Genomic DNA, 26,086 nt, shown 5'->3' on the forward strand with positions numbered 1-26,086 from the left:
TATTTCCTGGCAGCTATGACTCAGAAGTTAAAGTGACTGGTTGGTGTTTGCTCACTGGCTCCACATGTCAAAGCGTCCTTGAGCAAGACCCTGAACTCCAAGTTGCTCTCAATGCTGCCACCTGGGTGTCACTGCTGCATACAGTCCTTTTACCATTCTTAAGAAGCAAACTTAATGATTATGAGGACAAATGGACATAATATATGCATAGTATATAAACGGAAAGGATAGAACCGTCTCTTCTCATTGGATAGATCCAAATAAGTTGGCTAGAATCTGTATGTGCCAGTGTAGCAGCCTTTCTTATTATTGTTTTATGTTTAAATAGTTTCTAAGAAATATAACAGGGATATGACAGCAAAGTTTTAAGAAATAAAAAATGCTCCACAGATGCAGCGCAAACAAAGTGCAGTTTATAGAAATTTGCATTTATTTTTGTGGTATATGCCCACTATGAACTAAATCTGGACTTTTGTTCATTCTTAAGCAAATCACTTGTCATACTCAAATGAAAAATAAAGAAAACCAAAATTTTGTTTATGCAATAATGGGCTTGGGTTGCTGCTGTGGAAGGATCACTTAAAAAGAGGCTTCAATGAGAGGCAAGAGAACCAGAAGAAGATATAAAATGACCACAAAGGAATGCAAAAATGGCCATAAAAACATTCACGAGGATGTAAAACACAGAAACACATCAGTTGAAACAGTTACAGAACTAATAATTAAAAAAAATGAAAATGAGACACGAAAAGAATACAGTGACACAAAACATCTCCAAAGAGATAAAGATATAGATAAAGAGTTTTGCACATGAGGGTCTTTTGTATATAACAATAATAATAATAATAATAATAATAATTACTATTATTATTATAATAGAAGAAGAAGAAAAAACGAAATGCAAATTTATGAAAACATCAAACAGACATTCAGAGCAAAAGATGGGCCATGAGAAGTGAAGTAAACACTATATAATTATGGGATCGCTAAAAAAAAAAAGAAATAAACACTGTACTGTGGATGAGGCCAATTCTAAAACTGTTCTTGCAGAAACGATAGAAGCATGTAGGGGGCGCTGCTCGCCCTTGTTGTTGGTATAACCTTTGACCCCGGAAGAGGAAAACGGTGCAGCAGCGGCTTGTTGTGCGCTCGTGTTAGCGGTGCCATTGTAACGTATGGGAAACGCATTTATTCGTGTGAAATTTTGAGGCCGCAAAAACAATCCCATGCTACAAATCTGACGTGAACGCCGATGATTGCAGCGTGTCCGTGAAAAGGCGCAGGCAGCTGAGCTGGGCTGAGCTGAGCTCTGAGGACGGAAGCAGGCGAGGATAGCCGGAGGAAAAGTGCGGTAGAAGCTAAAAGACAAAACCCGCACCATGGCGGACGTTACTGCCCGTAGCCTCCAGTACGAGTACAAAGCGGTGAGTGTTTCTAGAGAAACATATAAACACCAACACGCAAGAAGTGTGGCCTTCGATGTGCTCTTTGGATATCGAGCTAACCAGCGGTGGTCCGGGGTTTTCACCGGAGGAGCCTTTCGGTTAGCTAGCCGCCACGCTAACTAGCAGTTAGCCTAGCTGGAGTCTGTGTTTGGGGGAAAGTCTCTGGGTGATCACATCGTCTATATCTATGTCTGTGTTTTGGTTGCCAGAACTCGAACTTGGTGTTGCAAGCCGATCGCTCCCTGATCGACCGCACCCGGAGAGATGAACCCACCGGCGAGGTGCTGTCCCTGGTGGGGAAGCTGGAGGGGACCAAGATGGGGGACAAGGCTCAGAGGACCAAGCCTCAGAAGCTGGAGGAGAGACGAGACAAGTCAGTACTGACAGCATCATATGTCACGCAATGTCAGATTAAAACAGTTCGTTTGATTTATTTATTTAAAACATACACTAAAGATGAATAATGCAATGATTTTGGGTAGATTTTGTAATTGCAATATAAGCCAGGCTTTCCTTTTGGCATGATTGTTTTTGTATTTCACTCTTACTTTTTTTTTTTTTAATGATGAGGATAAGATATTTGCAGGGTCTTGTTCTAAATTATCACAGATGGAAAAAATTATTTGTTGGTTTTCTTTAATGCAGCTATTGCAATTTGAAAATTATGTAAGTTAATATTTAGGCTTTCATTTTTTTCTATATATACATATATAGATGACTACTGCCCTTTGATCGTGGGGGGATTTTACATCAGCTGCCAAGATCAGGCAACATGGCAAAATTTAGTTTAATTTGCTTCACTGTTAGCTGTTCGAAAAGCATTGACTGATGGTTTATCTATAACAATTGTGTTTCAAGACTCTGCATGTTTATTCTGATTCTGCAGTGAGATTTAGGAAAAACAAAAATAGGGTAGCTACTAATGTCCAAAAAATATTAAATTAATTATCTTTTTCATGCACTTCAGTTTTGTTGGTCCAGTCTCTGCTGAGTGACAATAGAATTAACTCTTATCTTTGATTGTGTCTACGTAGGAGGCGAAAAAGAGACGAGGACAGACACGACATCAACAAAATGAAGGGCTTTACTCTTCTGTCTGAAGGCATTGATGAAATGGTGGGGATTGTGTACAAGCCTAAAACCAAAGAAACCAGAGAGACCTATGAGGTGTTGCTTAGCTTCATCCATGCCGCTTTAGGAGATCAGGTCAGTGAACTGCACAACATTTGCTGTCTCTGAAAAAACTTTTTTTTGTTTTTTTTCCCCCCACATCAATCACCAACATTTGATGCATTGTTTCACTTCTCACCTGCAGCCACGTGATATCCTTTGTGGAGCTGCTGATGAAGTTTTAGCTGTGCTGAAGAATGATAAAATGAGGGATAAAGAAAGGCGGCGTGAAGTAGAGCAGCTTCTTGGCCCTGCTGATGACACTCGGTACCATGTACTGGTTAACTTGGGCAAAAAGATCACAGACTATGGGGGGGACAAGGATTTGCAGAACATGGGTAAGCACATGAAAACCAGCTACAGGGTTACATTGCCTTCTGCTCGAGTCCAAAAGAACTCTCCTCAGTTACTGTCCAATATTGTCTGTCTGTTTTATGTGATTTAACACTGTGTCTTATACCCACAGATGACAACATTGATGAAACGTATGGTGTTAATGTCCAGTTTGAATCTGACGAGGAGGTAACATTTTTTGTCTTTAATAGAAACTCTGAAGTTATATCAGATGTGTATTTACTCTAGCTTGAAAACATTTGGAATGCCTCCAGAATACATTGTATCACAATATTTTCCTTTTCTTTCCTCTAGGAAGGGGATGAAGACCAGTTTGGTGAGGTACGGGATGAACACTCAGATGAAGACAGTGAAGGAGAAGAAGCAGATGTGGGCTGCACGCTGTCGGCCAATGTAAGTTTAGCATCAAGTATACTGTCAGCTCATATTCTGACTAAATATTTGTGAATTTATACACACTGCAGCGCAAAAAAGACTAATAAAGTTCTCTTCATTTAGCTTGGGGTCACAGGTGATGTGATGACAGTTAAGAAGAAAGATCTGCACCCTCGAGACATCGATGCCTTTTGGCTCCAGCGTCAGCTCAGCCGTTTTTATGACGATGCCATTGTCTCACAGAAGAAAGCAGATGAAGTCTTAGAAATCCTCAAGGTATGTTTGTTGTTTTCTCCTGTGTGGAGAAGACACTTGGGTTTTTTCGTATCTGCTGAACTGCCATCTTTCTCTGTATTACCACAGACTGCTAGTGATGACAGAGAGTGTGAGAACCAGCTGGTCTTGCTTCTGGGATTCAACACCTTTGATTTCATTAAAATTCTCCGTCAGCATCGTCGCATGAGTAAGTTTGTGTTTTAGTGTGACATCGTTTTAATTAGTTGTATCTCATACCCGGTCAAAGTAATTTATTTCATATTTCTTTTTGATATGCAGTTCAGTACTGCACCATGCTGGCAAGCGCTCAGAGTGAAGCAGAGAAGGAACGAATCATAGGAAAGATGGAGTCTGACCAAGAACTGTCGAAGATTCTTTACCAACTGCAAGAGACAGAGAAGGAGGATATTATCCGGGTAAGAATACTTACCTGTGAAATTGTGTCATAGTTTTTGCATGCATTCATTTTCAGACCATCATGTTCTTTTGTTGCTTGTGTTTTCGTACCTTTAGGAGGAGCGATCTCGCAGGGAGAGGGTGAGGAAATCTCGCGTTGATGACCTAGAAGCTATGGACATTGAACATGGGGAGGTAAATAAGCTTGAGTGTTGTGGTGATTTCACTTTAAGATGGGTTTATGAGCTTCAGGTACACTTGACATTTGACATGTATGCTATCTTTTCTTCTTTCCTAACAGTCAGTGGCCCCACGGCAGTTGCTAGACCTTGATGATCTGGCCTTTACCCAAGGCAGCCATTTCATGGCCAACAAGCGTTGCCAACTGCCGGATGGTTCCTTCCGCAAACAGCGCAAAGGTTATGAAGAAGTCCATGTGCCTGCCCTCAAACCCAAGCCGTTTGCTGACGATGAGGTTTGTCTGAGCACAGCTAAATTCAACAGTTTCCACTTGCATTACATCAGGATAGATTTATTTACATCTTTCATGTCCTTATGTCATCAGGTGCTTGTTGCTATTGAGAAACTTCCCAAGTATGCCCAAGCTGGTTTTGAGGGATTCAAAACCTTGAACCGCATCCAGAGCAAGTTGTTTAAGACCACCATGGAGACGGATGAGAACTTGCTTGTGTGTGCACCTACGGTAAGAGAGCTTCATTAAAGCCAATAGCATTGTAACCAATTCTTTCAATAGCATCCTACAACTGTGATGTTCTGTGCGTCAACAGGGAGCTGGTAAGACCAATGTTGCCCTGATGGCGATGTTGAGAGAAATTGGGAAGCACATAAACCTAGATGGAACCATTAATGTGGATGACTTCAAAATTATCTACATTGCACCTATGCGCTCACTAGTACAGGAGATGGTGGGAAGTTTTAGTAAGGTAAGCCTTGTGTCTCTCCTTTAAAGATTTGTGCCCTCACCTAAAGCTCATTTACACACTTGAGATTTACAATTAAGGCTTTTACTTTTCATCCCAGCGTTTGGCAAGTTATGGCATCACAGTGTCCGAGCTGACAGGAGACCACCAGCTCTGTAAAGAAGAGATTAATGCTACCCAGATCATTGTATGCACCCCTGAGAAGTGGGACATCATCACCCGTAAAGGTGGAGAGCGTACCTACACCCAGCTAGTGCGCCTCATTATCATTGTAAGTAATGTCATTCTGTTAAAGAAGTTTTGCAAAGCAGATTTATTCAAAGTGAACTCTGTTAGATATTTAAGCATTTGATGTATCCTGCAGGATGAAATCCATCTGTTGCATGACGACCGTGGACCTGTGTTGGAATCTCTGGTGGCGAGGACCATCCGCAATGTGGAGCTCACCCAGGAGGATGTGCGTCTGCTGGGCCTAAGTGCCACACTGCCCAACTATGAGGATGTGGCTACTTGCCTGCGTGTAGATCCTGCCAAGGGACTCTTCTACTTTGACAACAGGTAAAAAAAAAAAAAAGGTTAGCACACCAGAAATTGTGTTTGGAGTTCGGGGATACTTTTCATAGTAGCTATATGTTTTGAATTTTCTTGCACTTATAGTGCAATAATCTTATAAGCACGTTTGTTTTCTCAATAGTTTCCGCCCTGTGCCCTTGGAGCAGACTTATGTTGGCATCACAGAGAAGAAAGCCATCAAACGTTTCCAGATCATGAACGAGATTGTGTATGAAAAGATAATGGAGCATGCTGGAAAAAACCAGGTGAGTCCTGTTTGCCTTGTTCTTTTCAGGTAACCTAAATCCATGACCTTATTGCTGAGAGGAAGAAACCACAATAATTTAGAGCCCTGTCACTTCGTATGCATCTGATCTACACTGCCTGCTGTACTAGACCAGATTTAAGAGTTTACTAACATCCCTTTGTCTCAAATAGGTGCTGGTGTTTGTCCACTCCAGGAAGGAGACAGGAAAGACTGCCAGGGCCATAAGAGACATGTGTCTGGAGAAGGACACGTTAGGTCTTTTCCTCAGAGAGGGTTCAGCATCCACTGAAGTGTTGAGAACTGAAGCAGAGCAGTGCAAGGTGAGGCTTTAATGACCTAATTTAAAGATTTCTTCGGTGTTTGTTCAAAGTCCTGTTAGATTTACACTCCAACTTTCATATCCAGAACCTGGAACTGAAGGATTTGCTGCCTTATGGTTTTGCAATCCACCATGCTGGTATGACTAGAGTGGACCGTACGCTGGTAGAGGATCTGTTTGCCGATAAACACATCCAGGTCCTGGTGTCTACTGCCACTCTGGCTTGGGGTGTGAACTTGCCAGCACACACAGTCATCATCAAAGGAACGCAGGTGTACAGCCCAGAGAAAGGCAGATGGACCGAGCTGGGAGCCCTGGACATTTTACAGGTCAGATAGACTTGATTATAACTATGCTGAAGCGTTGATATGTTGCTGACCATCAGACTTCGATCAATTGTGTCTGATTTCAGATGCTTGGTCGAGCGGGTCGTCCTCAGTACGACACTAAGGGAGAGGGAATTCTGATCACATCCCATGGAGAGCTGCAGTATTATCTGTCATTGCTCAACCAGCAGCTGCCCATAGAGAGTCAGATGGTGGGCAAGCTGCCCGACATGCTAAACGCAGAGATCGTACTAGGCAATGTGCAGAATGTAAAGGTTAGTTTCCACATGTACAGGTTTTTAAAGGAGTTGAATAAATTCTCAGGACCTTTTTCAGTTTCTGTAATTTTACCATGATTTGTGTCAGGATGCTGTCAACTGGCTTGGCTACACCTACCTGTACGTACGAATGCTCCGCAACCCCACTCTGTATGGAGTCTCTCATGATGACCGGAGTTCAGACCCCTTGCTCGAAAGGCGCCGGATGGATCTTGTGCACACAGCAGCCAATGTTCTGGACAAGAACAGCCTGATCAAATATGACAAGAGGAGCGGCAGCTTCCAGGTATGTACATCTTTCAGCTCAGTTCCAGGATTCAGTTAGTCATAGTTTGGACTTCATAATTTTAATGGTTGACTTTTATTTGTCTCTTCCTTAAGGTCACTGACCTGGGACGCATTGCCAGTCACTTCTACATCACACATGACTCCATTCAAACCTATAACCAACTGCTTAAACCCACGCTCAGTGAGATTGAGCTCTTCAGAGTCTTTTCACTTTCCTCTGAGTTCAGGAACATCACAGTGAGAGAGGTATGTTGATGAACAGGGTGGCTTGAAACATGCTGAAATCAAACAGTGATAACACAAAGCTTTGTCTTGTAGGAGGAGAAGCTGGAGCTTCAGAAGCTACTGGAAAGAGTTCCTATTCCTGTGAAGGAAAGCATTGAGGAACCCAGTGCTAAGGTAACAAACTGATGATGATTACAAAACATTAATTTGTGTTTGGTCAGAATAGTCACCAACCAAAAAATATATCATATTAAGTGCTATAAGATATTAGATAAAGTGGCCAAACTTTCTTCTCAACAAAGTAAAGGCGCTTATTTTTTATTAAGCAAAATTAAATTGAAATAAATGACTGTACTGCCTGTGTTATTTCAGATCAATGTGCTGCTCCAGGCATACATCTCTCAGCTCAAACTGGAAGGCTTTGCTCTCATGGCTGATATGGTGTATGTCACCCAGGTAGATGCAATGTTTTCATTATTTTGCTATCAATTATCTAGAGGTTTTTCTTTTTGTTTTGAAATGAGCTTTCCTACATCTAAAATGCTTTTAATCTTGAATTGAAAGATGTTGCAGTCCCAACATATTCAGTATCCTGACATGAACCATTATATATCAAAAAATAAACCTTTTATCCAAATGTATGTAAATATTTCTACATTTATTTATTTATTTATTTTTTGTTTCAGAGTGCAGGACGGTTAATGCGGGCCATCTTTGAGATTGTGCTTAACAGGGGCTGGGCTCAGCTCACTGACAAGACCATGAATCTTTGCAAGATGATTGACAAGAGAATGTAAGTCTGTTGTCTCCTCAGAATCAATGTAGACTTAACCAAACCAAGGAAGGTCTCTGATCCTCTGTCCCTCCCCAGGTGGCAGTCGATGTCTCCACTGAGGCAGTTCAAAAAGCTGCCAGAGGAAGTGATCAAGAAGATCGAGAAGAAAAACTTCCCCTTTGAGCGTCTGTATGACCTCAACCACAACGAGATCGGTGAGTTGTCCTTCCTCTGAAACATGCTCATGGAATTCTCTACTCAGCATGGAGAAAGTCACATGGTTGGTATTTTGTACTTAAGGTGAGCTGATCAGAATGCCAAAGATGGGCAAGACCATCCACAAATACGTCCACCAGTTCCCCAAACTGGACCTGGCTGTGCATCTACAGCCCATCACCCGGTCCACGCTGAAGGTGGAGCTCACCATCACTCCTGACTTCCAGTGGGATGACAAGGTCTGTAGTGAGACCCATGAAGTGCTGTGCTGTATTTCAAATGCCCCGTGTTTCTCAGCCTCCTGACACACTTTCATATTTGCTTAGATTCATGGATCATCTGAAGCTTTCTGGATCCTGGTTGAGGATGTGGACAGTGAGGTCATCCTCCACCATGAGTATTTCCTGCTCAAAGCCAAGTACGCCCAAGACGAACACCTGGTGACTTTCTTTGTTCCAGTGTTTGAGCCCCTGCCACCACAGTACTTCATCCGCGTGGTCTCAGACCGATGGCTCTGTAAGTATCTTGATTGACATGTTTTACAGAACAGATAAAATGTTTACATAAGCATTTCAAAAATGTATATTTCCTTTTTTTCCCCCATTTTCCCCCAGCTTGTGAGACTCAGCTGCCAGTATCTTTCCGGCACCTGATCCTACCTGAGAAGTACCCCCCACCCACTGAGCTGCTGGACCTGCAGCCTCTGCCTGTCACTGCTCTCAGGAACTCTGCCTTCGAGGCTCTCTACCAGAACAAGTTCCCCTTCTTTAACCCTATTCAGACCCAAGGTACAGACTGAGAACTAAAGTGTCTGTTATTCATCCAAAACAAAAAGAACAGACATATTTCACAATGCTTTCTTGGCTCTTTTGTGCTGTGCCTGCTCCCACAGTGTTCAATGCCGTGTACAACAGTGATGACAATGTGTTTGTGGGAGCTCCAACCGGCAGTGGGAAGACCATCTGTGCTGAGTTTGCTATCCTGAGGATGTTGTTGCACAATGCAGAAGGTCGCTGTGTCTACATCACCCCCATGGAAGCACTGGCTGAACAGGTAGGAAGCCATTAGAAAGCTGGAGATGTTCTCAATTTACATTCCATTATTACAGACATTTATTACTTTTCCATGTGACCTGAGCAGTAATAATGCTAATCTTTGTCTCTCAGGTATTTGTTGACTGGCACCAGAAGTTCCAGGACATCTTGAATAAGAAGGTGGTGCTTCTGACAGGGGAGACCAGCACAGATCTGAAGCTGCTGGGAAAAGGTGATATTATCGTCAGTACGCCTGACAAATGGGACATCCTGTCTCGTCGCTGGAAACAAAGGAAGAATGTCCAGAACGTTAGCCTTTTCATTGTGGATGAAGCACACCTCATCGGAGGAGAAAATGGAGTAAGAACACAATCCTTTTTTGTGCTGCGTTTTAGTAATGTAATGCCACACACATTGTCTGTGTAGTAGTCTGCAGTAGTCCCTGGTAAACTGGAAATCATGTTAACGTCACTTGTTTCTTTTCATCAGCCTGTGTTAGAGGTCATATGCTCCAGGATGAGGTACATCTCCTCTCAGATTGAGCGTCCCATTCGCATCGTGGCCCTGAGCTCATCTTTGTCCAACGCCAAAGATGTGGCCCACTGGCTAGGCTGCAGCACCACAGCCACATTCAACTTCCACCCCAATGTCAGGCCTGTGCCTCTGGAGCTGCACATCCAGGTCTGTGAACTGCTAGTCCACATAAATATATACTTGTCTTAACTAGAAAACTCGCATTCCTTCCAGATTCTTGACTTTTGTTTTTCTCTTTTCTGGCTTCTAAGGGTTTCAATGTAAGTCACACTCAGACCCGCCTGCTGTCTATGGCTAAGCCAGTATACCACGCCATCATGAAGCACTCTCCCTCCAAACCAGCCGTGGTGTTCGTCCCATCCCGCAGACAGACTCGCCTCACAGCCATCGACATCCTCACTTTCTGTGCTGCTGATGTGGTTCCTCAGAGGTTTGTCATAGCAGAGAAACAGATGTGCAGCAGTGCTGTGAATGCCACTACATTTTCTAACCTCTGGGCTAAGACTAAATTTGAATTTCTTAACAGGTTCCTGCACTGCACTGAGAAGGACCTTACACCATTCCTGGAAAAAATTAATGACTCAACTTTGAGAGAGACTCTGGCCAACGGTGTGGGCTACCTGCACGAGGGCCTGTCTGCAACTGAACGCAAAATAGTGGAGCAGCTCTTTAACTCAGGTGTGACTCAGTCCCTCTGCTGTCTCAGCTTAGATTGTGCTGCTTTAGGAAAAACTATTTCTATCTTTTTATCTCTCCTCTTCTCACAGGTGCTGTTCAGGTGGTGGTGTCTTCTCGCTCACTCTGTTGGGGCATCAACATCTCAGCTCACCTCGTCATTGTCATGGACACCCAGTACTACAATGGCAAAATCCATGCGTAAGGCTCTCACTAGTTACATTTCAGGTGTGTATGTGTCTAATATGATGTGTGTGTGACAGTGTCTCCCTGTTGTTCCTCCCTCTCTCAGATATGTGGACTATCCCATATATGACGTCCTTCAGATGGTGGGCAAGGCGAACAGACCCATGCTAGATGACGAAGGCCGTTGTGTCATCATGTGTCAGGGCTCTAAGAAGGTAAAATCACCTGTCGTCTCTTTGCTCAAAAATCTTTGCACCAATAAGAACGATCCTAGCAGTCTGTCTTTTTTTTGGTAGGACTTCTTTAAGAAGTTCCTGTACGAGCCTCTGCCTGTGGAGTCTCACCTGGATCACTGCCTCCACGATCACTTCAACGCTGAGATTGTCACCAAGACGGTGGAGAACAAGCAGGATGCTGTTGACTACCTCACATGGACATTCCTCTACCGACGTATGACCCAGAACCCAAACTACTACAACCTGCAAGGTGAGCCTCATCCTGCCGGTTTTTAAGAGGCTGAAAACATTTTAGAATAAAACTTGCCTTGTTTGAACTCAGGTGTCAGGAACTAGTTTTAAAGTTTTGTATTTATGTCAACAGGCATGTCTCATCGTCACCTGTCCGACCACCTGTCTGAGCTGGTAGAAAACACATTACATGACCTGGAGCAGTCCAAGTGCATCAGCATCGAGGACGAGATGGACGTGGCACCACTTAATCTGGGCATGATTGCTGCCTACTACTACATCAACTACACCACCATCGGTTTGTTGGACACGTTACAGTTGTCAGTCAGGTCAATCATATTCTTCATGTTTAAGTTCAAATATAACTTTGTTTGCTTTACTGTGTTTCTCCCCCCCAGAGTTGTTCAGCATGTCCTTGAATGCAAAGACAAAGATCCGTGGTTTAATTGAAATCATCTCTAATGCTGCCGAGTACAAAAACATTCCCATCAGACACCATGAGGATGCACTTCTGCGACAGGTAAACACAATAATCTGTGAACTAATATTAAGGTATCTGGGCTTGGGTACCAAAATGAAATTTAATGTTGTCTTCATTTTACATTTCAGCTGGCTCAGAAGGTGCCACATAAACTGAACAACCCCAAGTTCAATGATCCTCATGTGAAGACCAATCTGCTGCTGCAGGCTCATCTCTCCAGGATGCAGCTGAGCGCCGAGCTGCAGTCAGACACAGAGGAGATCCTGAGCAAGGTTCAGAGTTTTGATGATGTTGCACTCAGGAGAACTGAACCTCAGAGACTCATATTTCTGTTTCGTTTCTGTAAATTTAAAGTCTGTGTTGGTGTTTGCAGGCGATCCGTCTGATCCAAGCCTGTGTGGACGTGCTGTCCAGCAATGGTTGGCTGAGTCCTGCACTGGCAGCCATGGAGCTGGCGCAGATGGTCACTCAGGCCATGTGGTCCAAGGACTCGTACCTCAAACAGCTCCCCTTCTTCACCTCAGAGCACATTAAACGCTGTACTGATAAGGTATGTCCCTGTTTTGTTGTCACATGAAACATAAAATGAACTCATCACAGATTAAAACTGATCATTTTATCCCTGCTCTTCAAATCAGGGTGTGGAGAGTATCTTTGACATCATGGAGATGGAGGATGAAGACAGAACAGCTTTGCTGCAGCTCTCAGATGCTCAGATGGCTGATGTGGCTAGGTTCTGTAACCGCTACCCCAACATCGAGCTGTCGTATGAAGTGGCAGAAAAGGACAACATCAAAAGGTACGTGTGATTATTTCTGTCATCAGCGTTGTCTCAAGAAGTGTCTAAATATGCAACTCTGTCAATCCTGCAAAGGAAGAAATGAAAAATTCATAAGCTACTCTTATCTTTGGCAGATGTTAACGTGCATTTCCATGTTTCTTTGTAGTGGAAGTCCAGTTCTGGTTCAAGTGCAGCTGGAGAGAGAGGAGGAGGTGACTGGGCCCGTCATTGCACCTCTATTCCCCCAGGCAAGTCAAACACACGTGTGCATATATAAAATAACCCCCTCCTCCATTGGCAATTTCCTAATATTTCTCATCATTGCAGAAACGTGAGGAGGGCTGGTGGGTTGTTATCGGAGACCCCAAGTCCAACAGTCTCATCTCTATCAAGAGGTTGACTCTTCAGCAGAAAGCAAAGGTCAGTGAGAGTCTCCCACTGTAGATACAATTTACCTTCATGTTTTTAAAACCAAGTTTGTTCACTCGTTATGTCTGGATCTCTGCAGGTCAAGCTGGACTTTGTTGCCCCAGTGATGGGTATTCATAACTACACCCTGTACTTCATGAGCGACGCATACATGGGCTGTGATCAGGAGTATAAGTTTAGCGTGGATGTGAAAGAAGCCGACAGCGACGGAGACAGTGACTCAGACTAAACAGTGACTCAATGATTGCAGCCTCAGTTGTTTTGTTTCATACAAAGGGTCAGCTGGTGGGTTTTTTTTTTTTTACTGTAGATATTCAGGTCCCTGCTCTGAGTATGTCATTATTCACCCTCTCTGCTCTTGTGAAAATATGTTTTATTTTATGCAGGTCTTTCCCAGTTTAAATAATCTGAATAATGTACACCAGTCCAGGATATGTTATGTAAACATGCCTGTTTACAGACACATGGCCAACTGAATCCCAGTCTGGCTTTTGAGTGTACAACACTTTGTACTTGGTGATCTGCTTCTTTTGGGTCAGACTGAAATGTGATGAACGCATCTGATCTTCCATGCCTTAGACATGGTCCACACTTATTCCAGAATTGGAGTTCTACTCAAATGAAAACTGTCCTGTTATTTTTTTCACTAGTTTTGTTATAAGATCTTAGACTGGTTTAAATGTTTTTAGTATGATGTGCTGTCTGGAATATTTTTTGCAATAAACAGAAGACAGATAATTTTGTAATTTTCATATTTCTTTATATAAATGTGAATAAATTCTCAATTAAGCTGGTCCAAATAAATGTAGGCAAGATGCACTGAAGCATTATCGGGTCAGAGACAACCAGGAAGGGTGACACAATGTTTAAAGATATTAAGCAGATGCTTGCTGAGCTATGAGAGACACTGTTAAAATTGAATCAAGATTAACTGCAAAGGTCTTTGTGTAACTTGCAGTAACATTTAGTTTTGGTAGCCAAGTTAGTCTTCTTCATGGAACCTCCAGATGGCGATCTCTCCATTATCACTGCAGGAGGCCAGAAGTCCCGCCTCCTTTGGGTTCCAGATGACGCAGTTCACATCCTGGCTGTGAGCCTTGGACACCTGAGCGGCCAGCGAGAACACCGGCTGATCCGGATCAGTCGACTCATCCTCCTTAAATATGCGCACTGCGTCGTCCCCACAAGCGGTTGCCAGTGCCCCAGTGAGCCAACACCTGAACACAACAGCATATAGAAATCAAAAGATCAGTCAAATTCATTTGACATGAAAATAGCTTCTTCATATTAGGCCTGAACTAGTTACCCTGACTCCGACGTTGATGTAATTCTTTCTTGTACAGCAATGAGGAAGGCTGTGCATGTTCACAGGAACATGTTTAACAAGATTCCAGCTAAAATTTACAAAAACTAAGCTCCAGCACTACATGAGACAGTGGAGCTGTTAGACCAGCAGACTGAGCAAGCGCTGTGAAGATAACACATCTTACCAGGTGACATCATACACTGTCCTTCCGTGGTACCCAGACAGAGTGCAAACACACTTCCATGACAAGTTTCCTGTAAAGAGCAGCAAGACCAAAAAAAAAAAACATTTAAAAATGGTCCACCAGCATTTGTCCATTACCACCAAACTTGATCTTTTCATATACTTTTTTTATGCTTTGATAAAAATGTGCATCCAATTTAGGGTTTGCATGAAACTGAACAATCAAAATGGCTGATCAGGCACAACATGACACAGGCAGTTTATGATTTCTAAGACAAATACGAAATGATGCCCATAGTGTCATGCAACTTCTCTTCATGTTTGGTTCATATGGTTAAATTTGTTATCTACTCATCATCAGTAATCAAATGAGTATAGAATTGTGTCATTTATATTTTATATTATGCAATAAGATTAATGCCGTTTACCACTAACAACTCACCCTGTCCAGCTTCACCGGGATACTCCTTCCAAATCTTTACAGTGTGGTCATCACTGCAGGAGGCCAGTCTCTGTCCAGATGCATCAAAAGACAAACTCCAGACTGTGGATGTATGTCCTTGTAAGGTGGCCCGGCACTCCCAGTCATCATCCTCTTCCCTGTAAATACAGATGTTGTTGTCGTAGCTTGCTGATGCCAGGAGCTGTGAAAACAAAGCAAATGTATAGTTACGCAACGGTGCAACAAGATGAAAAATCCTTCAGGTGCATAGACCAGCATGACATACCTCCTGGGTGGGGTGCCACACAACATGCTTGACATCTTGTGTGTGAGCGTTCACGACAGTGACACACTCATACTCGTCTTCTTCATCCACTGTGAAAGAAAAGACCGGTTTCATGAACTAACTGGGATTGGAGGATTGAAGTGCGCCACTTTTCCTATGATGAAATGATGTCATGTCTCTGAGATTTGTATAACTAACCTTCCCAGACCCAGACACTTTTGTCTCTGCTACAAGTCGCTAACAGGTTCCCTGAAGGGGCCCATGCCACACATTTGACCTCATTTTCATGTCCTTCCAACACTGTCAAACTCTAGAAGACGAGTGAGATCATGTAACCTGGTGAACCTTTTGCAGATTTTACACTAAGTGACAATTTTAACACTTTATCTCACCTCAAATTCATCATTCTTCTTTTTCCAGATGCATGTAGTTGCATCAAAGCTGGCAGAGGCCAAATAGTTCCCACAGGGAGACCATGCCACCTTCCTCACAGTGCGCTGGTGTCCATCCTCAAGGACGCTCTTACAAATCCAAGAGTCACCTAAAAGATAAAAAAAAAAACAAGGTCAGAGAGGTCGTCAGCCACAGGAGGTTTTATTTTTTTTACAGAGTTTTACAGATCGGGAAGCAGACCCATTTTATAGTTGAATGGATTTACCAGATTTTCACTAATTAAAACATTTCTATCTGGTCACTTTGTGTTAAAATGTTTCTCTGATCAATTTCTATTGATTGTATTATACCACATGATTACACATTTAATCTGTGCCTGCTAATAACATATAATTTTCCTTTTAAGATACGGATCACAAATGCCAAGTCATGCTTTAAATGCAAGTAAAACACAAATTTCTCCTTAGACCTAGACCCCATCATTATACCCTTTATATTTATACACAGCTAGAGAATGAAAGTAAAGACTGTTTTGTCAATATAAATTGTTTCACTTGTTTAAAACAGGTTACCTTAGCACAGCTGCAGGGAGAACTGAATCAATGTTAATGCCATGTTTAATTTCTGTATGGAAGCCTTGCTCTCTTGTTCCACTGTGAAATTGTCCAATCCATGCTAAACTCTGGTCCAGTCCATGCTGACCCTGGTCCAGTCTATGCTGACCCTGGTCCAGTCTATGCTGACCCTGGTCCAGTCTATGCTGACCCTGGTCCAGTCTATGCTAAACTCTGGTCCAGTCTATGCTAAACTCTGGTCCAGTCCATGCTAAACCCTGGTCCAGTCTATGCTAAACTCTGGTCCAGTCCATGCTGACCCTGGTCCAGTCTATGCTGACCCTGGTCCAGTCTATGCTAAACTCTGGTCCAGTCTATGCTAAACTCTGGTCCAGTCCATGCTAAACCCTGGTCCAGTCTATGCTAAACTCTGGTCCAGTCCATGCTGACCCTGGTCCAGTCTATGCTAAACTCTGGTCCAGTCCATGCTGACCCTGGTCCAGTCTATGCTGACCCTGGTCCAGTCTATGCTAAACTCTGGTCCAGTCTATGCTAAACTCTGGTCCAGTCCATGCTGACCCTGGTCCAGTCCATGCTGACCCTGGTCCAGTCTATGCTAAACTCTGGTCCAGTCCATGCTGACCCTGGTCCAGTCTATGCTAAACTCTGGTCCAGTCCGTGTTCACTCGTGATGTCAGTGAATACGATGGCGGCAGCTCACCCTCTCGGCCCCAGATCCGGATGGCCCTATCACCCCCGCATGAAGCCAGCAGAGTCCCCGATGGGCTCCAGCTGACGAACCAGCACCGGGAGTCCGGGTGTGCGCTTATTCTCTGGACCAGGGACAGGGCGTCCTTCATGTCTGAGCCGTTCACGTCCCGTTTCCTGCCCGCTGACAGCCAACCGGCGCCGAATCTGACCGTCACAAATGACCTGCTCAAACAAGCCGCTTCCTCCGGACTGCAGCCAGCGGTCAGTTGGTGGAGATTTGAGCTAAACGCCGAGTGTATTTCCACCAGAGAACAAAATACAAAAGTTCACAAACACATCCACATCGGAAACGCCGCCATCTTTGGACAGCAAGTGCCGCACGCGAAGCATTATGGGAGTCTTTCCTCTTCTTCGTGCAGATATGACAGAACAATTATAACATTGTTTGTCAAATGGGCAATGACTGTCACAAAGAAAACTTAAAAATCAACCATCACCAGTAAACCTTTTACTTAGTTTAGTCTCAAGGCAATTCTGATTCAATTTATTGATTCTACTGATTTATTTATCATTTTTTTCATAAATACGTCTTCTGCCTTGGTAAGCAATTTCTCCACTCATCTATAAGTACAGCGTATTAAATATGGCTTATCGCAAAAACCAGCATATGAAGGTTGAAAATTGCGTTAATAATGTGTGTTTATTATTGTAGCTATGAGTTGGAGGACTCACCGGCAGGGGCTGCACCGGTCTACAGCTCGCAGTCTATTGAAGCCACGAAGAAGAATCATGTGAACGAGGAAGTCGGTATTTTACAGGAAACCAGCGTAAGCTGCTTTTGTTTTGTTTTCTCTTTGTTTTTAGAGACCAAATCGATGGTCATTTTTCATCAGCGTACGTAACTAGTTTAGTTAGTAGGTTGTAGGTAATTCTTTTGGTGTATATTAGGTTTATTTTTGTATGACAGCCCGTGACATTTGGCGTTAGCCGTGAGCTTCCTCAGATACCAACAACAGAGCTAACAGGCCTGAAGGCCATCCGTCTATTGTGTTCCCGTCAGTCCGATACTTGGCCTGTTTTTTAATCAAAGACACAGTTCTAAGGTGAAACTTTGTTAGAAATATTATATATCACCGTGAACAAAGCGACGGCGGCGCTGTCATCGGTCCATCGCCCAGCTGAGGTTAGCTGTGTGGTTGTGTTGTAGTTGGTCAGACTGAACTCAACGTTTCCATCAGTTTAGCGCCGGGACACCAGCCGACACGGACATTGGATGACCATGTACGCCCCACCGGGTCCTGCTGTTCCTGGAGGCCGAAGGAGGAGAGGAGGCACCTCCCTGCCCAAGCAGCCGGAGCGGAGCCTGGTGTCGGCTCTGCCCGGAGCTCTGTCCATCACAGCGCTTTGCACGGCCCTGGCAGAACCGGCCTGGCTCCGGGTTCACGGTGGCACCTGTCCCAGACCAGAGCTGGGGGTGGCAGATGTCTTGGGATACATCGATCCTAAGCTCCTGGACGGTGAGGACCAGCACAGGCTAGTTTCAGCCTTCAATAGAGAGTAATCTGGTATATCACGATAACACTGTGTGATGTCCTGTGTCCTCCAGATTACTGTGTGAACCCGCAGACCATCCTGTTGCTGAGGGTGATCGCTGCTTTCTGTTTCCTGGGCATCCTGTGCAGTCTAACTGCTTTCCTCTTGGATGTGTTTGGACCCAAACACCCTGCGCTAAAGATCACACGCAGATATGCATTCGCACACATTCTCACAGGTAAGCCGTTTTTTAATAGTTTGAAGTGTAAAACAATGTGTCTTTTCTGACTACTTAATGTTTGTTTCTCTGTCTCATCAGTGTTGCAATGTGCCACAGTGATAGGCTTCTGCTACTGGGCGTCAGAGCTCATCCTGTCTCTACAGCAGCAACATAAAAAGTACCACGGCTCTCTCATATATGTCACATTCGCCATCAGCTTTTACCTGGTGGCAGGTGCAGGCGGGGCCTCTATTCTTGCAACAGCCGCAAATCTCTTGCGCCACTACCCCACCGAGGAAGAGGAGCAGGCTCTAGAGCTGCTCTCGGAGATGGAGGACAGCAGTGAAACTTTCCCCGCCGACTATGACATTGCCAATCAGTTTCAGCCACCGCCAGCATACACCCCCTAATGCCACCAGACTGGCCTTGCTAACACGCGCTTCTCTCTCAGCACGGCTATTAGCTTGATGAGCAAATCTCACTCTTTATCAAATGGATATCTTTGCAAATACTCTCTGTAATGAACAGTGTGCGCACATTGGTGCACAGACTCCTTGACTGACCGTGCTTGGGTGCATGAAAGCTTTCTTTAGTGGTGGCAGAAATGTAGGGGATGGTTATTTTGTTTTTGTCAATTTTTACACCACTGAAGATGTGCATAATTTGCATGTAAATGGCTTTTAGGATTTGGTCCTTACATGTAAAGCAAACTCATCAGCAAGGAGTGCTCAACGTGGCCCAATGCAAGCAATTGATGAAACAGCGACAGTCTGATCAATGCCATTCAATGAAGATGGTGGTCGTGCTGCTCCTCGTTGAACATGGACAGTGCTTGGTTAAACTTCTTTGATTTAATTTTAATTTTGCTTGCCATCTGTATTTTACTTTACTGATACATCAAAAATGCAGAAATACACTGAGATTGTTATAGATTTTTATTTATTATTTAGCTGTCTGTGCCGTGTCTTTTCCTTTCTTTTGCTTTTTAGACAACTGTCACTGATTTAGTCTTATTTATTCACATCTGTACTTGAAATGACACAAGGATATTGTCAAAAAAAATGTGAGACAGGTGTTTTGTGGGGTTTTTTTTCTTTTCCCTTTCTTAAAAAAAGGGGGGGGGGGGATCATGGCATGTGTCGTGTTTTTAGAGCTGGCAGCCACGGAGAAACAGTTTTGTATGTTTCACAAGGAAGGTTACAATCCGTATAAGAAATCTCACCACAAGAGTTGGTTATGTCATGTTAATTGGTTTTCATTTCAAAAAGGAACTTTGTACTATGTGACAGTTTTGTGTTTGCTGTGCATGAGGTTTTTTGTGTGCAAATTTTAAACCTCGTGGTTCGTTCCCCACAAGATGCCAGCTGAGGCTTAAAATTGCAATAGATGTGATGACTCTAGTTGGTTGTAAAATGTTCTGTTCACCTTATTTTCTGCATTTTGATCCTCAAATTGTTGCTAAACTTTCATCACCAGTGTGTAAATATTGATCGTTTATACTTAAAAAAAAAAAAGTGGTCATAATAAAGTAAATGCCATAGTTTTGCCTCATATTTGTCTTTTGTTACTGAATCTTGGGCTCTTTTTGTGTAGCCAAAGTAAGCACTGCTTTTGATTTAACAGAATATTGACTTTGACATTTCCGTCTGACCAGGGTATTTCTGGGTTTGTTGTCTAGACATAGGCGCAACGTGGCATTACAGTGAGTAAGAGCCTTACAACCTAATGGACTTTAAAGGGCATACAGTATGCCTTGGACTGTATAAAGGCACTGCCCTGATACAAAGAAGCATTTTTTTTTTTAAACTAGAGAAAAGTAATTGTTAGCAGTGGCCTGCTGTAAAACCAAAACCCCATTGTAAGTTATATTTTTGTATTGTATGAAGATCTCTCCTCCTCTTTTATAACTAATCAAGAATGAAGGTGTAAATGGGTCAAGATATTTCATGGGTTAAAGCACTACATGTTACTTTTCCAAAGGTGAAGTGTCACCCTCTGGCCAAATTACTTAATTAGATGAATAAACAAGGTATTACACTGGAAGGTTGTTCACGAGGGGAACGGGTCAGTCAAGGCTTCTCAGAAAATAGAGCTTACATAGAAACGTCATTTGGCCACACTGCAGTGGTATATAAACAGACACAGCAGGAGACATACTACAACCATCAAAAGTCTCTACAGGCTCAGTGGTAAACTGACAAGTAATATTTTTCTCCTAAAGCAGTGAGATTGAAGCTAAACCATGTTGGCAACCAGAACTTTCCTGTCCAAACAAACTCTGGCTGCTCTCTCACGCCAGCCAGCCTGCTTCGTTCACCACGGTGACTACGGCAACTGGGGAAATACCAATATTGCGGTGGTGAGTGAAAGAAAAAAAAAAAAAGGAAGTAAAATGTTTGCGTGGGTGTTGCTGTGATTTTTTAAGTCGCTATGTTTTGCAGGTTTTCTCAGGCTGTGGCTGGTGGGATGGGACTGATGTCCACGAGGGAGTATAGTGAGTATGACTCAGGGCGGGAATTTTAGCATTAACATGTCGTCATGCAGAGATGGTAACTCCCAGCTCTTGTCCTCAGCACCATGTATCACCTCAGCCGTAACGGAGCTCGCTTCCAGATGTTCTCTCCAAATCAGCAGCAGATGCATGTGATTGATCACATGAGAAAGCAACCTGCTTCTGGCGAGAACCGGTGAGCTTGTTAAAGACACTAGTAGATCCGGGTCATAGGGAGTCCAGTGGCTTATTTAACTTTGTATGCGATTCCTGTGACTTGACTAATTCCAAAAGGCAGCATTTCTGATTACCTTTGGCCATTACACAGGAACATGATGACGGAGGCCGCTCGTTTCAGCCATGGCCAGGGCATGATGCAAATGCAGGACTTGTCCAAGTTGGATGTCAACAGCTTTGATGCTGTCATCTTTCCTGGAGGCCACGGCATCACCAAGAACCTGTGAGGACGAATTAGATATGAAGTGATCTCCTTAAAATAGAGCAAAACTACATACAATTCAAGCTGGTATGACGAAGATGGAGCACCAACAGAACTATATGACTCTCAACCCTTTAGATCTTCCTTTGTGAAGGATGGCAAAGACTGCAAACTCCATAACGATGTGGAAAGGGTGCTTAAAGATTTCCACCGTTCACGCAAGCCTATTGGGTATGTATCAGCTATCACTCTAAATCTATCAGTGCTGTAGGAGCAATAGCCTACTGTAGATGATCAGAGCAGTATTTATCCATTCGTTCATTCATTTACAGAAATAGAATCGCATGAATTTTACATTTTAAATCCAAACATGAGGCCAAGTTGCAAACTGTCATTAATTGGTATAATACTTTAAGTCAGATTACATTACATCACATTAGATTAGATAAATACCAGATTGAAACAATCCCTGTAATGGAATTGGGACGTTGGAGCAGCTGTGGAAAAGGAAAAAGTCAGACGATGCATACTGAGCTTTTCTGATAGGTTCCATATGGTAAATATGGTTTTTCCTCAACCTGGAAACAAACTAACTCTCACCACATGTATCACTAAAAAAATATATAATAATTAGTGTAGTTGTCCTATTGTTGTGAACCAAGATGTGAAGCCTTTTGCTTATTTTTTTTTTTTAATGGCAAAATCTAAGACACATTAGAACATTCACAAATTCACAAAAGACCAACTTCAGATGTACAAAGGCAGGTCTGACAGGACATGCAGGATTATAAGAATTAAAGAGTGGAGTTGGAAGCTGAGGAGGAGGAATGGAGAGAGGATGAAGCACCTGTCACCATGGCAACACAGGTTTATTTAACTTCAACCCATCCATCATTTAAACTAACTAACTAAAGACAGTTGGGTCAAAGATTATAAAAACATGTTTCATCAGCCATGTGCAGAGTGGATGTAGGAGGAATTATCTCTGGGCATCACATGTTGCTGCAGCAGACAGATGCTTCGCTGCGTTCAGAAACACCCACCTCTGCTGTTCCGTTTTGACAGAGCTGTAATTGGTGTCTCGTTCAAACTGATCTGTGGACAAAAGAAGCACATAAATTTAGCTTCAGACCATCTTTCTCACCGCGCTAATTTATGTGAAGCTCTACAGTGCAGAGCAGCAGGCTGCAGCTTCTCGCCTCGTGTGTGTGTGTGCGCATCCTCATTTCTCAATATTTCACTGTTTGAGTTAGCAGAATAAAAGACAATATGCAAATTACTCAGATACACCATGCCCACACACCTCGTGTGTGTTTAAGTTTTGGAGCTCAGGAGCCACATTTCAGATTTGGTTTGATAGGCTGCGAACATCCTCACTGAGGTTTATGCTAGATGTTTAGTGATGCTGTACATGATCAGACTGTACTGAGTTGAAACCCCTCCAGCAATTTACATAAAGTCTCATTAGACATTAGATATTTTTTGAAATGGCCACTAGATCAGAAATTATTCCCATTTCTTTTTGGCCAGATTTTTTTAAATGTATTTTTTTGTATAACTGGAACTTGAACGCAGCCTATGTGAATATTGTGATCACACACCTACCTGCTTTAGCTTTACAAATCGTGTCTCTGGCCTATTTACAGTCTTGACTCGCCATATTTGTGGATGATGATTTGACTGGCATAATGTTTATAAGTTTGTTACTGTCACCGCATATCTCAGATTTTCCTTCATGCTTATTTATACGATAGGACTTTGACAGTGAAGCAGCTCTGGTAGATTATGAGGATTGCAGTTGTACTGTAAATACATTTTTTATTGTTTTTTTTACACTGGTATGTCCCATTTTCTATTTTAGTAGAGTGAGAGCAGTGAAGAGCAGTAAATCAGCAGAGAAGGAAATGCAGAGGAGCAAATAATAATAATGTCTTTCTTTTAGCTGCAATAGTTTCATGGATGCATGTTTTTAGAAACACCAGTGCAGTGAAAAGTTGCAAACTCAAACCATTCCATAGTGCTGACTAGAAGTTGGAAACTGAAGAGCTCTGCTGAAATCTTCAATAAATTCAAAAGTAAAAGCATAAAATAGCCCCTGTATTTCTTTTAAGTCGCATCACATTTGTACAGTTCTTTCCATGTTAGCCGACTGCATCATTGCCAGGGCCAAGTTGGGGGAGGAGCTATGTGAACACTGAAGTGAGGTCATCAAACTACATCTCTGTACTGTATAAGGGCACCCATACATAGATGAGTGAGAGCCTCCCCCTTCACTCTCCTTTAATGTTGTGATGAGAATAACAGGTCAGTGAGCGCAGTGGTAGCACAAACCCACACAGGCCTGAGCTCAGGTCCAGTCATGAAGAAGAAATGAAAACACCTGTGTGGGAGGACCGAACTGCAGGTTTGCTCACGGGGGCTTTAAATAACCCGTTACATCACATTTAGTCTAAACTTGCTGGATAAATGTGGAAAAAGGGATGAAAATGAAAAAGAGCGTCAACAAAATAGTGTTAGGTGTCTCCCGTGGTTTTATTTATTGGTAAGTAGTGATAAAGAGCTGAGAGGGCAAAGGCCACGCTGCAGTCCCAGTGCTTTATGCTGGAAGAGCTTTTCTTTGGCTTCCAGTCCTTTCTTTCTGCCCCCCCCGGATCAGTCTCACTTCTTAATCTCGACTTGCTTAAAAAGATAAACTTGTCTCACTTGTTCCCGTTCCCAGACTGGCCAGCATGGCTCCGATGCTGGCCTGCCGCGTGCTGCCGGGCATTGAGGTCACCATGGGCTACGAGCGGGACGACAACACCCGCTGGGGGAACTGGCCTCACACAAACATGGTACAGGCCATCAAGAGCATGGGCGCCCGCCACAACGTCCGCGAACCATACATATCCTTTCATGGATTTCTACACAGAACATTTAAAAAAAAAAAACAAAAACACACTGATTTGTGTTCATGTTTCAACATTTTTGCTCTGAAGCTCTTACTGCTTTGACCTTAACCTTTTCCTTCACGAGGCCTATGTGGATGAGAAGAACAAAGTGGTCAGCACCCCCACCTTCATGTGGGAAACAGAGTATCACTATCACTATATATTTGATGGCATTGGAAATATGGTCAAACATGTCATGCGTATGTCAACCAAGTGAGCTGAGACAATGAGCTGGAAGTTGGTGTTGATGCAACATAAATCTGTACTGGGATGAGTTCCTACCTGAAACAATATAAATGCTTTAGTTAAAGAGAAGTTAGCTTGTTGTGTGTAATTGATGGCATTGGTTAATATGAGTAAACATGGCTCACATGTAGCTGGTGGGCCACGTTAACGTCAGAGAGCAGTGCTGCACGTGTGGGTCGCTGTCTGTCCACCCCTGTTTGGAACTGGGACATCATTTCCTGCTGATTACAGAGAGGGTCTTGGGTCGTCCTCACAGACACACTTCGGTGTACCTGTCAAACAAAACACAATCAAATTAAGGCTGGCGTTGAAAACTATTGGGTCAGCACTTTTATGACAATTCCGTCTGATCCGTTTCCAGCTTATCAGAGATAAAAACAAAACAAAAAAAAAAAAACCCAATCAGTTATATTTCTTAATTATGTCATTTGGCAACAACACGTCAATTAAAGCTCGAAGATATTAGATCTCATCTGAATCAGAATCCTTGTAATAAATGACGTCTGCTGCTGCGTTGGTTGGATGGCTCATCTTTGTCCTCTGGAGTTACTCACACCGCATTCAGGGCAGGCTCGGGACACAAAGCTGGACATGGTGCTGTACGACTCTATGGAGGGTCTGGTTTCAGACCACACTGAAATATAGCCATGACATTACACATTCTTTGTCACCAGGGGATGTATCCCAATGATGCCAATTTTTATTTGACTACATCCAGACATTCGTGTTCCATTGGGAGGAATTTTTTTTTGTACTTTAATTATCCTCTGATTTTCCATGCAGTGGAATTTTCTGGTAAAATTGGAATAATTAATCCCATCAGACATTAACCAAACCATAATATATCTGCTAAACATTCACATGTTAGCAGCAGCACAATGGGCGTGATAAGCATTTAGCTCAGGCCACCCTCATAAAGCTGTCACTGTGGCTGAAGACTGGTCCTTAGTTTGGAAAGGTTTTACATTTGAATGCATTTTGAAGGAAGTTCATGCTTCAAATGTAACAACTGGTTCATAAAAAAGCAGAACTCAAAGTTTTTGTAATGTGCATTTAAATGCAAATAAACTATCCAGGAGAGCAGGACCTGCAGCATGCATACAGTGAAATCATTGTTTCTCACAACATTATCTGCAAATGTGTCAAAGTTTATTTTTAACATTATATGAAACTGTAACACTGACTTTACAGCATTATAGCCTAAAGAGTTAAATGTGTTATATTTAAAAGACAAGACAATGACGACTGCAGTAAATACTTTGAGGTGCATTAGCTGCTAAGATTGGCCATGCACACAAATTTCTTATAAAAGCTACACATCTCCATCAACCTTAGCTGCAAAGTTTGACTGTGCAACATTCAGGTTGTAATAAAAATTAGGAAACTGTAACAGTTACTTTATCTTCCAGCATTGCAGACTTAAAAATAAAAACATGTTTTATTTGTAAATGCTAAAATCCAACTGGAAATGAGGGCAGATTGATGAAAGAATTGAACTAACAAAAAGAGGTTAGTACTTCTAAATGCACTGCGTGTGTGACTAGAGACCGTCAAACATGCA

General features: G+C 42.9%; 4 protein-coding genes across 5 annotated transcripts; 3 read left to right on the plus strand and 1 right to left on the minus strand.

Annotated features, from left to right (window-relative positions):
* Positions 1-1,123: 1,123 nt before the first annotated feature.
* snrnp200 (small nuclear ribonucleoprotein 200 (U5)) lies at positions 1,124-13,523 on the plus strand. The gene is made up of 44 exons (XM_029510793.1): positions 1,124-1,424; positions 1,655-1,818; positions 2,480-2,651; positions 2,761-2,953; positions 3,082-3,137; positions 3,264-3,362; positions 3,468-3,620; positions 3,708-3,807; positions 3,900-4,036; positions 4,134-4,211; positions 4,318-4,491; positions 4,582-4,719; positions 4,805-4,960; positions 5,058-5,228; positions 5,322-5,515; positions 5,652-5,775; positions 5,948-6,097; positions 6,183-6,425; positions 6,509-6,697; positions 6,789-6,986; positions 7,082-7,234; positions 7,307-7,387; positions 7,586-7,669; positions 7,900-8,006; positions 8,085-8,203; positions 8,289-8,443; positions 8,531-8,720; positions 8,819-8,992; positions 9,097-9,257; positions 9,371-9,598; positions 9,728-9,919; positions 10,024-10,202; positions 10,299-10,450; positions 10,540-10,648; positions 10,740-10,848; positions 10,930-11,119; positions 11,234-11,398; positions 11,499-11,620; positions 11,710-11,853; positions 11,955-12,131; positions 12,220-12,380; positions 12,529-12,610; positions 12,690-12,782; positions 12,871-13,523. The coding sequence occupies exons 1-44, from the start codon at positions 1,380-1,382 to the stop codon at positions 13,018-13,020; spliced, it is 6,411 nt and encodes a 2,136-aa protein (XP_029366653.1). The 5' UTR covers positions 1,124-1,379; the 3' UTR covers positions 13,021-13,523.
* On the minus strand, positions 13,524-17,042 carry ciao1 (cytosolic iron-sulfur assembly component 1). Of its 2 annotated transcripts, none has more exons than XM_029510795.1 (7): positions 16,677-17,042; positions 15,401-15,549; positions 15,207-15,318; positions 15,009-15,097; positions 14,738-14,924; positions 14,282-14,351; positions 13,524-14,008 (listed from the first exon to the last, which is right to left on the minus strand). In XM_029510795.1, exons 1-7 carry the CDS (start codon positions 16,813-16,815, stop codon positions 13,774-13,776), a joined length of 981 nt encoding a protein of 326 aa, XP_029366655.1. In that variant the 5' UTR covers positions 16,816-17,042; the 3' UTR covers positions 13,524-13,773. The 2 variants fall into 2 exon arrangements, with proteins under 2 accessions (XP_029366655.1, XP_029366654.1); XM_029510794.1 differs by having other exon boundaries at positions 13,526-14,008; positions 14,723-14,924.
* A 408-nt stretch (positions 17,043-17,450) lies between these two features.
* On the plus strand, positions 17,451-19,953 carry tmem127 (transmembrane protein 127). Its single transcript, XM_029511080.1, has 3 exons — positions 17,451-18,183; positions 18,273-18,437; positions 18,519-19,953. The coding sequence occupies exons 1-3, from the start codon at positions 17,940-17,942 to the stop codon at positions 18,827-18,829; spliced, it is 720 nt and encodes a 239-aa protein (XP_029366940.1). The 5' UTR covers positions 17,451-17,939; the 3' UTR covers positions 18,830-19,953.
* Positions 19,954-20,661: 708 nt separating this feature from the next.
* Positions 20,662-24,496, plus strand: gatd3l (glutamine amidotransferase class 1 domain containing 3, like). The gene is made up of 7 exons (XM_029511313.1): positions 20,662-20,778; positions 20,861-20,913; positions 20,993-21,106; positions 21,239-21,370; positions 21,488-21,580; positions 24,069-24,234; positions 24,362-24,496. The coding sequence occupies exons 1-7, from the start codon at positions 20,662-20,664 to the stop codon at positions 24,494-24,496; spliced, it is 810 nt and encodes a 269-aa protein (XP_029367173.1).
* Positions 24,497-26,086: the final 1,590 nt, after the last annotated feature.

This window comes from Echeneis naucrates, chromosome 9 (genome assembly GCF_900963305.1).
Source record: "Echeneis naucrates chromosome 9, fEcheNa1.1, whole genome shotgun sequence".
Taxonomy (NCBI): domain Eukaryota; kingdom Metazoa; phylum Chordata; class Actinopteri; order Carangiformes; family Echeneidae; genus Echeneis; species Echeneis naucrates.